General features: G+C 40.2%; 1 protein-coding gene and 1 long non-coding RNA gene across 2 annotated transcripts; one reads left to right on the forward strand and one right to left on the reverse strand.

The window, feature by feature from the left end:
- Positions 1–6,464: 6,464 nt before the first annotated feature.
- LOC131350177 (uncharacterized) lies at positions 6,465–8,722 on the forward strand. The gene is made up of 3 exons (XR_009204144.1): positions 6,465–6,588; positions 8,455–8,504; positions 8,657–8,722. It is a non-coding gene; the product is annotated as an uncharacterized LOC131350177 (long non-coding RNA).
- A 2,516-nt stretch (positions 8,723–11,238) lies between these two features.
- Positions 11,239–11,863, reverse strand: LOC131350174 (eukaryotic translation initiation factor 4 gamma 1-like). The gene has a single exon (XM_058385401.1). It carries the CDS (start codon positions 11,846–11,848, stop codon positions 11,462–11,464), a length of 387 nt encoding a protein of 128 aa, XP_058241384.1. The 5' UTR covers positions 11,849–11,863; the 3' UTR covers positions 11,239–11,461.
- Positions 11,864–15,645: the final 3,782 nt, after the last annotated feature.

Consider the following 15,645-nt stretch of genomic DNA (forward strand, 5'->3'; position numbering starts at 1 on the left):
TTCATTTGGGTGTGATGTCATTACGTTATACAATGCACTCTATGTAAAACGTTTATAGTGTTAATGTCGGATGTACAGAGCCGATGCTTGTTCAAGTTTATTAATAAATGCTCCAAAGAAGTTGATAATGAGACGTGTAACGTTTTGTTTGTTTTCATACGCGTGTTCAAGCCCATTCAAATCCATTTTAAAACAAATGAGACAAGTCTTTAAAGAGCAAATGGTGGCATATAAAATAAGAGCTGTGTCTGTGCTTATGGTATCTGTCTGCATCTCAGTCTGTCCATAAGCTGAGGTGTTACAAACAGCAGAACTGATTACTGGAAGAGTTTAAGAGTGAACAGATATTTAGAGACTTTTCCAAGACAAAATATGAATCAATCCAACTTGAATAAATGCTATTATTTATTGAATAACATTTAATAAAACCAAGGCATTGAGTCTCAATAACTCTCCAGTAAACAGAAACAAATGACCACAACCAAAAATCCAGACATTATTCATGGCACTAAATATACATTTTACAAAAAGCTCTCTTTTCAATATTAATATCATTTATCTTAAATAAAATATCAATTATAATGCAATAAATCAATACAAACATGAAAGAAAGTTTGCAAATAGGACAATATAAAATTTTGCACCAATTATAAAAGAGTAAGCCTGAATTAAACAATGGTACATAAACAATCTGAGTCCAAGGAGTGAAAAAAGCAGTATTAGAGATTTTGAGACCAAAACAAATAAAAAGAACAAATAATCACTGAATACAAAACACAACTAGATGAAATATTGAGAAATATACAACGACGACTTTTTCTGGATTCACTGCTATGGCCATGAAACTACAGTCTGAACCTTTTGAGTCAGCAAGTATTCTGTATATTTCTAAGTAATCAGATTTGGGTAAAACAATGGAAAAAGACCAAAAATGACTTTGCTATGGCTTCACAGCTGCAGCTTGAACAGTTCAACAAACAAGTCCAACAAACTCAGCTCCAATAACAAAACTATGAAAGTGCATAGATAACTGTTAACTTTTTTATAAACAGCAGCCAAGATTAAACATCCAGCTTCAGAAGCTTATTCTTCAATGACTGCACTCTTGCAGTACACTGAGAGCCAAGGTGCAGAAATAATGTCTGGGTCACCTCGAAGGTATACTTCTTCAGGTGCTCAATGTTAAGTGCATAAATGATACCAAAAAGTAAAGCAAATGCATTTGGCAGGTCATCAACATCATCAAGCACAATTTTCTCTTCCAGCACCACAGCTATACTTCTTGTGTTTGGGTTGGTTATTGCCACATCTTCAACAAAACTGAGGATATCTACTTTGAGTCCCTTAGTGCAGGTTTCCTTCTGGACTGTGTCCTACAGAGACAACAAACTATGGGTCAAAATCAATACAGGACAAAAATAAGAAAAAGAAGAAGTGTCTTGCTCAAGGGTACAATCAAGGAAGTTATGTTTTGTGCTGGGGCTTGAACACACAACCTTCTTATCAGAGACTCAAAGCCATCACTACAGCTAGCTTGCACTGCTTCACTGGAATCTTTAAGTGCCATTAATTCAGTGGGAGAAATAGCTGAATCAATGCAAACTAGTTATGGTGTTGCTCTGGCATGGTTGTAATGGCTCAGTGACAGAAGGCTTGATCAGAAGGTTGTGTTCAAATTCCAGCACACTTCCAAGCAGCACTGGTTGAGTAAGACCCTTATCTTTCAGCTTAGTTGTATCCTACATCAGTCAAATGAGCAAGTGTGCTGGGTTATGTGTCATTTTATGCAACATGAAGATATTACAGCACTTTACTGATCACCCAAATTGCCAGTCAAAACTAAACATTAGAACTTGTAAAGACGGGTGTTTGTGTGTTTGTATCTCAGCTGCTGCACTGTAGAATACCTTGAACTGGGAGATGGAGGCCTGTGCAGAGAGGAACTGAATATTACACCAAGCGCTGATCAGCTCACCAGCATCGAGCGGCTGTGAAAAGTAGAGCAGGAAGATCATGAGTGCTTCTGATCACAGCAGTTTCATACTAATATTCTGTCACTTACAGTAAAAACAACCTTGTAAAATCCAGTGATCAGCTTTAGGAAATAAATGAAAGCTTTGGTTACCAGAAAAACAAGTGAAGGGTCTTGAGGTTGTTCTGTGGGCAGCAGCTGGATGTTCGGCTCAACAAACTTAAAACACACAAACACAATTAGTCACTGCAGTTCATAACATTTTGTGATGCCACAATGAATAATCCCTTACCTGAATGCCAGTGAAACTCTCCTTATCACTGGTATAATAAGGGAATCCCTGTAAAAGACAATTAGATGAAACTCAAGATATACAACCACATTTCACAAAAGTGCTCTTCTAAAAATCATGTCAGTTCAAAAATGTCCATTCTCTTCATCAGAGTAATAAAGACTGTGATTACCTCGCGAGTCAAGCAGTGTGTCTCTGCGCTTTCAAACCAGCAGAGCCGACTCTCTGGACCCCTCATCATTCCAATGATGTCTCTGCTTATGTCCACTGGCCAGAAATAGAGAAACAAAACTTAACATTAGATCTTGTAAAGAAGGATGTTTGTGTGTTTGTATCTCAGTTACAGCAGTGTAGAATACCTGGGAGAGGGAGGAGACTACAGACACACACTGAACATCACGGCAGGCACTGTCCGGCTCATCAGCATCGAGCGGCTGTGAAATGTAGAGCATGAAGATCATAAGTGCTTCTTATCATATCAGATTTATACTAACATTCTTTACAGTAAAAACAACCTTGTAAAATCCATTGATTGGCTTTAGGAAATAAATGAAGGATTTTCTTACCAGAATGACAGCTGAAGGTTCTTCGTGTGGTTCGGTGGGCAGCAGCTGCAGGATTGGCTCAATGACCTTAACACACACACACACACACACACACAAACACACACAAACACACACACACACACACAAACACACACACACACACAAACACACACACACACACACACAAACACACACATACACACACACACACACACACACAAAACACACACACACACTTAGAAAAAAGTGGCCTGTAGGTTTTAAATGAAGTTAAAATATTACTATTTAACTGACACATACCTGGAGGACAGAGGGAGTATCTGCTGATTCCTCCAGCACATCCACAGGCTCTGCAATAGATTATTTTTCTGTGACTCAGAATTATGACTCTTCAATTACACAATATCAAACTTTCCTATTAATGCATAAAAGTTAATAAAGCAGTGAGTTTGATAATTAGTTAACTTGTGAAGAAACAGAAAAATTGTAGCAGTCAGATTGTGTAAATTCACTGTACATGTGACCTGATTAAACTCTCTAAAACCTCCTGCCCCTGTCCACCACCCAAATCTATAAAAAATATTATACTGTATAATTATTAAAACCTTTATACTCACTATGATATTGTGTAAATGAAACCATTAGTGAACTTCTCTAGGTAGATACCATACACTGCTCAGCCATAACATTATGACCACCAGCCTAATATGCTGTTGGTCCCCTTTTTGCTGCCAAAACAGCCCTGACCTGTCGAGGCATGGACTCCACTAGATCCCTCAAGGTGTGCTGTGGTATCTGGCACCAAGATGTTAGCAGCAGATCCTTTAAGTCCTGGAAGTTGCGAGGTGGGGCCTCCATGGATTGGACTTGTTTGTCCAGCACATCCCACAGATGCTCGATTGGATTGAGATCTGGGGAATTTGGAAGCCAAGTCAACACCTCATTCTCATTGTTGTGGTCATCAAACCATTCCTGATCCATTTTTGTTTTGGGGCACGGTGCATCATCCTGCTGAAAGAGGCCACAGACATCAGGAAATACCGTTACCATGAAAGGGTGTAGATGGCCTGCAACAATGCTTAGGTAGGTCGTTCATGTCAAAGCAACATCCATATGGATGGCAGGACCAAAAGGTTTCCCAGCAGAACATTGCCCAAAGCATGACACTGCCTCCGCCAGCTTGCCCTCTTCCCATAGTGCATCCTGGTGCCATGTGCACACACACCCGTCCATCCACGCCATGTTAAAGAAAACTTGATTTATCAGACCAGGTCACCTTCTTCCTTTGCTTCGTGGTCCAGTTCTGATGCTCACGTGCCCATTGTTGGTGCTTTCAGTGGTGCACAGGGGTCAACATGGGCGCCCTGACTATGCAGTCCCATAAGTAACAAACCGTGATTTACTGTGTATTCGGACACCTTTCTATCAGAACCAGCATTAAATTCTTCAGCAATTTGGGCAACAGTAGCTCGTCTTGTGGATCGGACCACATGGGTCAGCCTTCACTCTCCACGTCCATCAGTGAGCCTTGGCCGCCCATGACCCTGTCACCGGTTCACCACCGTTCCTGCTTTGGACCACGTTTGATAGATACTGACCACTGCAGACCGGGAACATCCCACAAGAGCTGCAGTTTTGGAGATGCTCTGATCCAGTCGTGCAGCCATCACCATTTGTCAAACTCGCTCAAATCCTTACACTTTCCCATTTTTCCTGCTTTTAACACATCAACTATGAGGACAAAATGTTCACCTGCTGTCTAATATATCCCACACACTAACAGGTGCCATCATGAGGAGATCATCAGTCTTATTCACTTCACCTGTCGGTGGTCATAATGTTATGGCTGATCGGTGTACATCTGTAACCATGCCCTTTAGCGCGAGAGCTGATTAATCAGTAGTCTAAGTATGATTTAGTATAAAACCAGTAGTCAGGGTTGTTAAAAGTCACTTTTTAATGGGGATGAGTATTATATTGTGGAAATAAATGAAATTCTCGTTGGTCAAGCTCATCAACTCGTTCAGGATTTTAGTGTGTAATGTAAAACAACAGCCAAGTTCACTAGCAGCTTAACTAACATTAGGCTAAACATTATATTTATATTATATTTACCGATAAAATGTGTACAAATTACAACAAATAGACATGTAGATATAATTAGTCCAACTATTACAGTGTAATTTAAATCGGTAAAAATCGGCTAAAGTCCGCTAGCGCGCTAGCTAGCGGATCACAAGGCTAATCATGATTTAGTGTAAAACCAGTAGTCAGGGTTGTTAAAAGTGACCTACTAACAGGGTAAATATTTCATTGTGGAAATAAAATAAATTCTTGACCAAGCTTAAGGATTTTATTGTGTCATTTAAACCAGTAGCCGAGTTCGCTAGCACGATAACTAGCATGATGCTAACTGTGTAAATGAAATGATTAGCGAAGTTCTCTAGGTAGATAACATACATCTGTAACTAAGTCCTTTAGACCTGACTAAATCACTAGTCTAGTCATGATTTCGTGTAAAACCAGTACTCAGGGGTGTGAAAAGTCACCTTTTAAATGGGTAAATATTATATTATGGAAATAAACTAAATTCTCGTTACCCGAGCTCATCAACTCGGTTCAGGATTTTAGTGTGTAATTTAAAGCAGCAGCATGTTCACTAACAGGTGAACTATTATTAGGAGAAATATCATATTCACATTAATATAACCAATAAAGTGTTAAATAATTACAACAAATATACAAGTTCTCTCGGTAGATATGATTAGTCCAAATATTACACTGTCATTGAAATCGCTAAAAATCGGCTAAAGTCCGTTAGCGCGCTAGCTGCTGAATCACAAAGCTAAGAACGATTTATTTTATTAAAACCAGGAGAAGGGGTTGTTAAGAATGGACTTCTAATGGGGTAAATATTTCATTGTATAAAATAAATTCTTAAACCGAGCTTAATGATTTTATTGTGTAGTTTAAACCAGTAGCCAGGTTCGCTAGCACGGTAACTAGCATTAGGCTAATTCACGGCAAGGTGAGGTGTCTTGTGTGCTACATAACATTAGACTGTAACACTGTCACTTTAACATGATTTATTGTAGAAACAGTGTGGCATTAAAGGATAAAGATCATCCTACCTTGAGGACACTGAGTGTGTTCAGCAGGAGCAAATTATAAAATGTAAAATATATAATTTGTAAATGCATTTTTTACGGACTTCACTTCCTGGTTTCCGTACAGTTCGGTTTTTCTCGGAGGTTTTCGGTAGATGCCGTAAACAGGAGTTTTTTTTTTTTTTAAGGTCGTATCGTCTTTAAACTGGTCCTACAGCTTGAATTCTAACTGTACAGCTACATGCTGCCTTAAACTTCAGCTATGCTTCACTCCCTGGGCTTCCCGGACATTTCAGCTTATTATTATGATTATTATTATTATTTATTCATTATTGACTCTTGTTACTAGTTAGTGTTGGTTTATACTAGTTAGTGCTGGTTTATACTGGTTTATACTAGTTAGTGCTGGTTTATATTGGTTTATACTAGTTAGTGCTGTTTTATACTAGTTAGTGTTGGTTTATACTGGTTCTGAAGGTCGCAAGATTTGGATTATCTTTTGGCATTTTTGCTACACCCCTGTTTCGGATTTCTCTGTACTCCACTACTGGATTTGACTCCTACACCGACTCTACAGCGCAGCGATGATGAACTTCGGGGGAGGAGCCGAGCCTCAGCACCCGGATGTGGATCCCGAGCCCGGATGGAGCGGACTGTACGACCCCTGGAACGGTGAGTTACTGAGTTTCCTCTTTTTCACTTAAGTATAAAGTCTTTTAAACACCGCGTTATTACAAAAAACCACAATCAGGAATATCGTTTTATATGATTAGATGGTTTTGAGAAATTCTGTTCGGCTAATCTTTATTCGGCTAATCGCTTTACGTACACGATCAGTATGCTAAAGCTAGCGGACAAAATGGCAGACTCCAGTGAAACGAGCAGGGAAGAAGAAAACAGTGTTGATGTTTTCAGATATGTTAACATCAGCTTTTCATAAAAGTCCCAATGTTTACTTAACGTTTGTTAAAGTTTACTAAGTCAAGCCGAGGAGTATTAGCAAAGATTAGCTAGACGGCTAGTTAGCATGTAGCTAAGTAATTGTTTTTCAGTGTTCGTAGTTTTTTTTGATGGAGTGAATAGAACAAGTTAAAATACTTACAATAACATGAAGTAACTTATTATTTTAAGGATTTTTCATTGTCCGTGTTTGTCGAGTTGTTAAAGCGGAGAGAGAAAGGGGCTGTGAGGAAAGGCAGCTAGCTGAACAAAACCAATCGGTACAAATAAATGGAGCTAGTGTGGCAATGTAGAGTGCAGCTTAGGCAAAAATATCAAGCTGTTTGTTTCAATTCTGTTCAGCAAGGTTTTGTTTCTAGCTGTCGTGAATAAAATAGTTAGGAGTAGTGTAATTTACGATAAAGGGCGAATTTTTGAGAGGAGACACAATTGGACTCAAAGGGGATGTGAACCACTGGAGTAAGAAAGTGCTAAAGTAATAGACTGTAATAGAAATGTATTTTAATCCGCATTTTTTGGGGGAAGATATTTTTAAGCATTGAAATAAGTGCACAGTGTGACTAACAGTGAAGCCGTGATACTGGAAGAGCCCTGTATAACACCTATAAATGCAGCTAAAATGTAAATACTGAGTTTTTAATGCACTGTTATAGGAAGATTACAGTAATATAACTTGTGTAAATACTTCTTATTTTGATAGTGAGGTTTTCCTGCTTTACAAAACATACACAGTGCTATTAAAATAAGGTTTTCTGCTTCCTTTTATGAGATGTTATTAGATGTGTTTCATTGTCTGTTCATCTTCTTTGACACAGGGAGACGGAGGGAGACGTTTGTGTTTCCACAAGATGAGCTCAACTACAACAGAGAGCTCAGCGCTAACGAGGACGACAACAGCCGACCTGCTCAGCAAAATGAAGCTGGAGATGGTGGTGAACATGAGGTGTCAACGAGGAACCTGTCCCCTGATAGAAGCCCATCCCCACCTGTGAGAGGCCTCTTTCCTCTCAGGACCCCATCCCCTGTGAGCAGTCCATCCCCTCTCCGGACCCCATCCCCTTTGAGGAGGCCACCACCTTCAGGGAGTCCACAGCCTTCAACAGTTCCTTTGCCCCAGCCTTATTTCAATATCGACATCCACAACATTGTGGCTGGTATGTACTATGCTCCTGCCACAATGATAACTCCTGTCCCACGCCAGGGCATAAGGAGGAGGTGGGACGAAGAGGATGGCAATCAAGAAGCCCCTCTGAGTAGACGGCAGCGTGTGGATCCTGATGGGGAGGTGGAGTTCATCAGGACGCCTGGACTTGAGGATTTAGAGAGTTTAATCAGTCACATGTACAGTGAATTTACACAAGCTACTAATGCTACAATTAGTCTGTTTCTTCACAAATTAACTAGCTAACTAACTCACAGGTTTATTAACTTTTAAGCATTAGAAAGAAAGGAGAGAAAAATTTACAAGGTCTCTCTCTCTCTCTCTCTACTACCTTATAAATTTGACCATTTTAATGTTTTACATTTAACAGAAAATATTAGTTGTAATTAAACTTACATGAAACTAATTTATTGCAGAAGCTGTGGATTTGCTGAGAGAATCGTCAGATACTCCCTCAGTCCTCCAGGTATGTGTCAGTAAACTATTTTAACTACATTTGAAACGTGTAGGCTGCTTTTGTCTAAGTGTGTGTGTGTGTTTGTGTGTGTGTGTGTTTGTGTGTGTGTGTGTGTGTGTGTCTGTGTGTGTGTGTCTGTGTGTGTGTGTGTGTGTCTTAAGGTTGTTGAGCCAATCCTGCCGCAGCTACCCACAGAAACTCACTCCACATCTTCAGCTGTTGTTCTGGTAACCAAACCTGTCATTTATTTACTAAATCTGATCTCTGGATTTTCCAAGTGACAGAATGTTTGAAAGTGTTAGTGTGAAACTGCTATGATAAAAAACACTGATGATCCTCATCTTCTACTTTTCACAGCCCCTCAGTGCTGGTGAGCTGAACAGCACCTGCTGTAATGTTGAGTACAACACTGCAGACTCCTCCAACTCCCAGTCTGGGGTATTGTACAGTGCTGCAGCTGAGATACAAACACACACACATCCTTCTTTACAAGTTCTAATGTTTAGTTTCTCTATTTCTAGGCAGTGGACGTTAAGGGATACTTCCTCGGGATGATAAGGGGTCCTGAGAGTGGTTTTTGCTGGTTTAAAACCACCAAGACGCGCTACTTCGACCAGCTGGTAATCACCATCTTTGTTACTCTGATGAAGAGAATTGATATTAATGATTATTAGATGAACACTTTTGAGAAGTAGATCTTGAGTTTCAGCTAATTGTCATTTGCAGGGATTCCCTTATCAGACCACCATCGAGGACCATTTCACTGTCATACAGGTGAGGGATTATCTGTTGTGGCGTCACAAAACTTTTGTTAGTTGCAGTGACTAATTGTGTTCACTTCAAATTGTTCTCTTAAGGCTGAATATGGGAAGGTTACAGAGCTCCTTTCCTGTAACCGGGTGGAAACCATCATGGAGCCACTTGAGGATTATGTGGTAAATTTATTGCAATGTCATGAAGTCTTTATTCTAAATAGTAACTCTTGGAATTTTGTACACATATGGGTCTGCAGTGTTTTTATATATTTTTTAATTTAACAGCAAACCTTTAAAAAGGTGTCCTGCACGTTCCTGCATGTGGCTAAAGATGGTCAGGTGAACACCTCCACCTGGGAGCAGGAGCAGGTTGACTCTCCCCACAGTGATTCAGAGGAACAGTACGACTCTGAGGTAATTCTGTGTTTCAGACCTGATGTGTATCTACAGATGCTGCTATTCCCCTGAATGGGAGGCTGTAACATTTACTGTGTGAGTTTTAATGATTTATTGCTAATGTGTCTTGCAGGAGAGTGAGGAGAGCCTTAGCCAAGAGGAGATGGAGGTGCCCTTTACTTGGTCCGCTTCTCTTCACAGTTTAATGGTATAAAGGAGTAATGTATGTTTAATACACTGAGCATGTAAATCTTTTGTTTCTTAGGGACCATCTTACAGAGAGAGGGGTAACTGATATCGGCCTGAAGCTGCATGCTCTCCGTGAGGCGTTCGCTGTGAGTAAAACCTTTGTTTAGCTGCTGTTTTTGCTCAGGGGAAGTTCACTCTGCTTTAACTTATAGTATGTGCTGTCTTATATTCAGATTCATCTTACCTGCATCCACAATCAGAACTTCTTGTTCGTTATGGGGAAGAAGATTGTGATGCGTCTGGCAGCAGTTAACAACCAGGTGACTTCAGAATGATGATAGACTGTTTCCTTGTGCTAAATACTTTCAGTTACTGGGCTTGAAAATGATGTAGTTGTGTATTTTGGTGTGATTTATACACATTGATTTGTCCATTCTGACTTTTGGACGCTTTATTATGTCTATTTTATAATGAATCAGGAAAAGACTTTGAAAATCATCTGTCATTTTCTGATCATGTTAAATATCAACACAACTAGACTGAAATATACAGGTAAGATATGCAACTAATTGTAACATGAACAGAGCAAGATATAAACTGATATCTACTGGTTTCCTGTCAGGGTTGTGGACTGTTTTCTGGTCACTAGAGGCCCCCACTGCCTTTTTGTTGGTGTCCAGTCTCTGTCATTATGTCTAATAGGTGTCTCCTGTGCTTTGTTTAGGTTTGTGTATTTAAGTCACATGCTTGATTCACAAGTAACGGATGAATAATTATTTCAAATAATGTCTATATAATTAATCACTTGTTATAATAGTACTTCAAATCAGATCACATAAATAAATAATACAATGCAGATATTATATTTCTCTGATCCACCAGTGTGTCTCCACATCCTTATTTGACAAGAAAAAAGACCATGATATATTTACACCACACTGTCTGGGAGCCAAATGCTGTTGTGTATGTATAGATAGATGAACAGCTCTTGTGTATATATAGAATAAAGTGTAGGTTTTGACATGACCGATAAATGTGGACCGAGAGGCTGGGTGTGGCGACTCACCCCCACAAGGCAGTGGCACATGTTGGCATAAGTGATGGAAGTTGGGTTCAGAAATGGCTTTTTCGAAGATGAGGTCCACGACTCCTTTAAGTCTCTCCTCTGTGTTGATGGTCAGCACCATGACCCGTTTCATGAGCTGCTGGAACATCTGTAACATCAGTTTATTCAAGATACTGCGCACTTTCTGGACGAGCTCCTGGGTCTTGACCATTTCCTGGTCATCTTCGTCGCTGTGGGACTTTTTCCATCGCTGGCTTCCAGGCTTTCTCAGCCTTGTCCAGTTGCATGTCATTATTCAGAGACACGCTGGTGGTGATCTTGTTTGGCTTTTTAAGCTCACACTGCTTAGAGATGACAAAAACAATTGAAATGTTTATTTAAAACTGAAAGGCTGTGACTTTAATTAATGCACCAAATAAAAGACTGATCAACCCTCAGATACTCCAGACTTTAATGTTGCAATTAATAAAGCTATCTGGTGTTTTAAAGTTCCCTTTGTGAGACTTACAGGTCCTCGACCTGCTCCAGGGCAATAAAAAGTGATACATTAGCCTGACGCTTCATACTGAGTAAAGCACTGTGCTCCTATAGAGCGTCATGTCACTAACTGTCATGTTTACCTTGTCCAGAACGACGCCGGGGATGTCCGGAAAACCCTCGGGTCTGTGCATGCTGGCACTGACGAAGCGTAAACGCAGCAGGAATTCCCGATTGTACTTCTTCCTCTCTTTTGGGTTACTAGGAGAGGCAGAGGGATGAGGCTCTGAAGGCTGGACCTCAACAGGAGCAGGCTCAGGAGTGTTGTTTGGCTCAGTCTCCATTGGGGGTGTGGTTTGTAGAGGGGCAGGAGTCTCCACAATGTCACCCCCTGTAAGCGCCAGGTGGTCGAACAAGAAATCACCAAAACTGATGTTGGCTTTCTTTGCCTCCTCTTTCTCTTCTTCCATCAGGGGAATGAAGAATCTGACCGGTTCCCTGGGCTTTTTCTGGGATCGAGTCTGATGGAAGAACACACACAGGATCAATGTAATGTTCATCATAATGTATCAAAACAGAAATAAAGTAATATTACAGACAACACCACTAAAGCAGCTGCATTTGTTTCTTTTCTTCTGTGTAGTAGTATTTTTGTAGTACACTGAAATTGTCCAGCTCAGTATTCAGCTCTGAAGCAGGGGCAGTGTTCAGCTCCGCCTCCTTTGTGGGTGTGTTTTTTGGAGGTACAGGATCCCTCACAGTGATGCTGCATTCAGGCCTTTTAGGAGGTGTCGTCAGTAAAGATGACATTTTAACTCCATAGAGCTCGGCCATCATGTCTCGATTGCAGTCATTAGGGTCCGTGTTTATAATCTGTAAGGAATTAGGATAAATGCTTGATTCATGAGCACAGAACATGACCGTGATAAAACCAGCCAGATGTCTGCTATTCTAGCAAAACTTTATTTGATTCATTACCAGTTTGCACTCCCTTTTCTGCAGAAGATGACCTTCATACTCAGCTGGAAAAAAAAAACCCAGTCCCAACATGTAAGTAATAACACCTCAGGCCCTGTCCCGAATCAGAAAAAGTTCAGCCCTATACATAATAAATTTATATTTTACCAATGAAATATTTTTAATAATGATAATAAAAAATCCGTTACCACTCATGACACCAGCATTTCTGTCCTGAACTTCCACGGGACTGGCCATTTGACACGGCTGCATCTGCCGAAAAAAAGTGCACAGTTCAATTAAATACACAAACCTAAACAAAGCACAGGAGACACCTATTAGACATAATGACAGACTGGACACCAACAAAAAGGCAGTGGGGGCCTCTAGTGGCCAGAAAACAGTCCACAACCCTGACAGGAAACCAGTAGATATCAGTTTATATCTTGCTCTGTTCATGTTACAATTAGTTGCATATCTTACCTGTATATTTCAGTCTAGTTGTGTTGATATTTAACATGATCAGAAAATGACAGATGATTTTCAAAGTCTTTTCCTGTTTCATCATAAAATGGACATAATAAAGCGTCCAAAAGTCATGATGTACAAATCAATGTGTATAAATCACAACAAAATATGGATTTGAATTAAAACACTTAAGAGAAACATTATTTCAGACTTTTGGATAACAGCCTGATAGACTTTTATTTGATAATTATGTGCAGTATTGAGATTAAAATTTATACTTGATTTGGATTGGTCAGAAGGTGTTCAGCATGGACCTGATAGCAGTTCAGGTTTCAAATCAAATCTCTCTTTTTTAAAGAATGTCCTCTTTCTGATTATCGTCTACTAAAAACAGTCTATAATATCTATATAGTCATAATTCGGGGGGTGGGAGTACACTACATTTTTATAACTTATTGAAAAAAATCTTAATCTTAAAAATGTAATATATAAATATTTACAGAAATGCATAAATCAACAACAATGCAAATTATATTAATATAATTATATTATTAATGTAAATTAGACTAATACACAGGAAATAAAAAAACAACATTAATAATCTAAAGATCCTATACATTTAACAAAAACTAAATGTAAAAACCAGCAGATATTTTCTACAATTCTACAATCATTAAAATGTTTACATTTATAGATTATGATAGAGATGAGACTAATGCTGAAATCTAGGGGTGAAATACTTACCACACATACTTACCACAGATACATACCTTACATCATGAATACGAGGTGATGAACATGAGGTGAAGACTGAGCTTTTTAAAGTTACATCTCGTTCACAAAAATACTAACTACCCAAGTGGGGACTAGGACAGGCGTCCTGATGAACTCCACCTCCCCATCAGGCTCCACAGGATGCCGTCTACTCAGAGGGGCTTCTTGATTGCCATCCTCTTCGTCCTGCCTCCTCCTTATGCCCTGGCGTGGGACAGGAGTTATCATTGTGGCAGGAGCATAGTACATACCAGCCACAATGTTGTGGATGTCGATATTGAAATAAGGCTGAGGCAAAGGAACTGTTGAAGGCTGTGGACTCCCTGAAAGTGGTGGCCTCCTCACAGGGGATGGGGTCCTGATAGGGGATGGACTCCTCACAGGGGGTGGGACTAATTGATTCCCCTCACTCTCAGGTTGGTGACTTGTACAGAGTGAGAGGGACCCTGAACCAAAACGGCTACCACAGCATTCTGCAGCGCCATGCAATACCCTCTGGTATGCATCTAGTTGGTCAGGGGTTCATCCTACAGTAAGATAATGACCCAAAACATAAGTCCAAGCTATGCCAGAACTACCTCAGGAAAAAAGAACAAGATGGTAAGCTTGAAAACATGGAGTGGCCAGCACAGTCTCCAGACTTAAACCCCATGGAGCTGGTTTGGGATGAACTGGACAGAAGAGTGAAAGCAAAGCTACAAGTGCCACACATTTATGGAAACTTCTGCAACAGATTTGGGAAGAACTTTCTGAAGAATATTTGATTTCTATTGTAGAAAGAATGCCACGAGTGTGTTCAGCTGTTATATCTGCCAAAGGTGGCTACTTCGATGAGTCAAAAGTTTAGAATACATTTTGGTCTAGAAATTGATTCCATGATTTCTTTTTTAACTCCAATTGCTTATTTGTACTATGCTTTCATTTCAGAGTGCAATGAGACATTAAACTGAATAATTTTCAATAAAAAAATGGAAAAATTGGAGTGTTCTAAAACTTTTGACCAGTAGTGTATATATATGCATAAACTTTTAAGCCATAACATTATGACCAGCTGCCTAATATTGTTAGTCCTACTTTTGCTGCCAAAATAGCCCTGCAGCCCTGACCCATAGAGGTGTGGTCTTCACTAGATCTCTGAATGAAATTTATTTATTTATTTTTATATACACTATATTGCCAAAAGTATTCGCTCACCCATCCAAATAATCAGAATCAGGTGTTCCAATCACTTCCATGGCCACAGGTGTATAAAATCAAGCACCTAGGCATGCAGACTGTTTTTACAAACATTTGTGAAAGAATGGGTCGCTCTCAGGAGCTCAGTGAATTCCAGCGTGGAACTGTGATAGGATGCCACCTGTGCAACAAATCCAGTCTTGAAATTTCCTCGCTCCTAAATATTCCACAGTCAACTGTCAGCTGTATTATAAGAACATGGAAGTGTTTGGGAACGACAGCAACTCAGCCACGAAGTGGTAGGCCACGTAAACTGACGGAGCGGGGTCAGCGGATGCTGAGGCGCATAGTGTGAAGAGGTTGCCAACTTTTTGCAGTGTCAATCACTACAGACCTCCAAACTTCATGTGGCCTTCAGATTAGCTCAAGAACAGAGCGCAGAGAGCTTCATGGAATGGGTTTCCATGGCCGAGCAGCTGCATCCAAGCCATACATCACCAAGTACAATGCAAAGCGTCGGATGCAGTGGTGTAAAGCACGCTGCCACTGGACTCTAGAGCAGTGGAGACGCGTTCTCTGGAGTGACGAATCGCGCTTCTCCATCTGGCAATCTGATGGACGAGTCTGGGTTTGGCGGTTGCCAGGAGAACAGTACTTGTCTGACTGCATTGTGCCAAGTGTAAAGTTTGGTGGAGGGGGGATTATGGTGTGGGGTTGTTTTTCAGGAGCTGGGCTTGGCCCCTTAGTTCCAGTGAAAGGAACTCTGAATGCTTCAGCATACCAAGACATTTTGGACAATTCCATGCTCCCAACTTTATGGGAACAGTTTGGAGCTGGCCCCTTCCTCTTCCAACATGACTGTGCACCAGTGCACAAAGCAAGGTCCATAAAG

The sequence above is a fragment of the Hemibagrus wyckioides genome, unplaced genomic scaffold (genome assembly GCF_019097595.1).
Source record: "Hemibagrus wyckioides isolate EC202008001 unplaced genomic scaffold, SWU_Hwy_1.0 Contig25, whole genome shotgun sequence".
NCBI lineage: Eukaryota > Metazoa > Chordata > Actinopteri > Siluriformes > Bagridae > Hemibagrus > Hemibagrus wyckioides.

Coding starts and splice junctions, on each gene's coding strand:
- LOC131350174 (XM_058385401.1), bottom strand. CDS start 11,848: ATGGAAGAAGAGAAAGAGGAGGCAAAGAAAGCCAACATCAGTTTTGGT.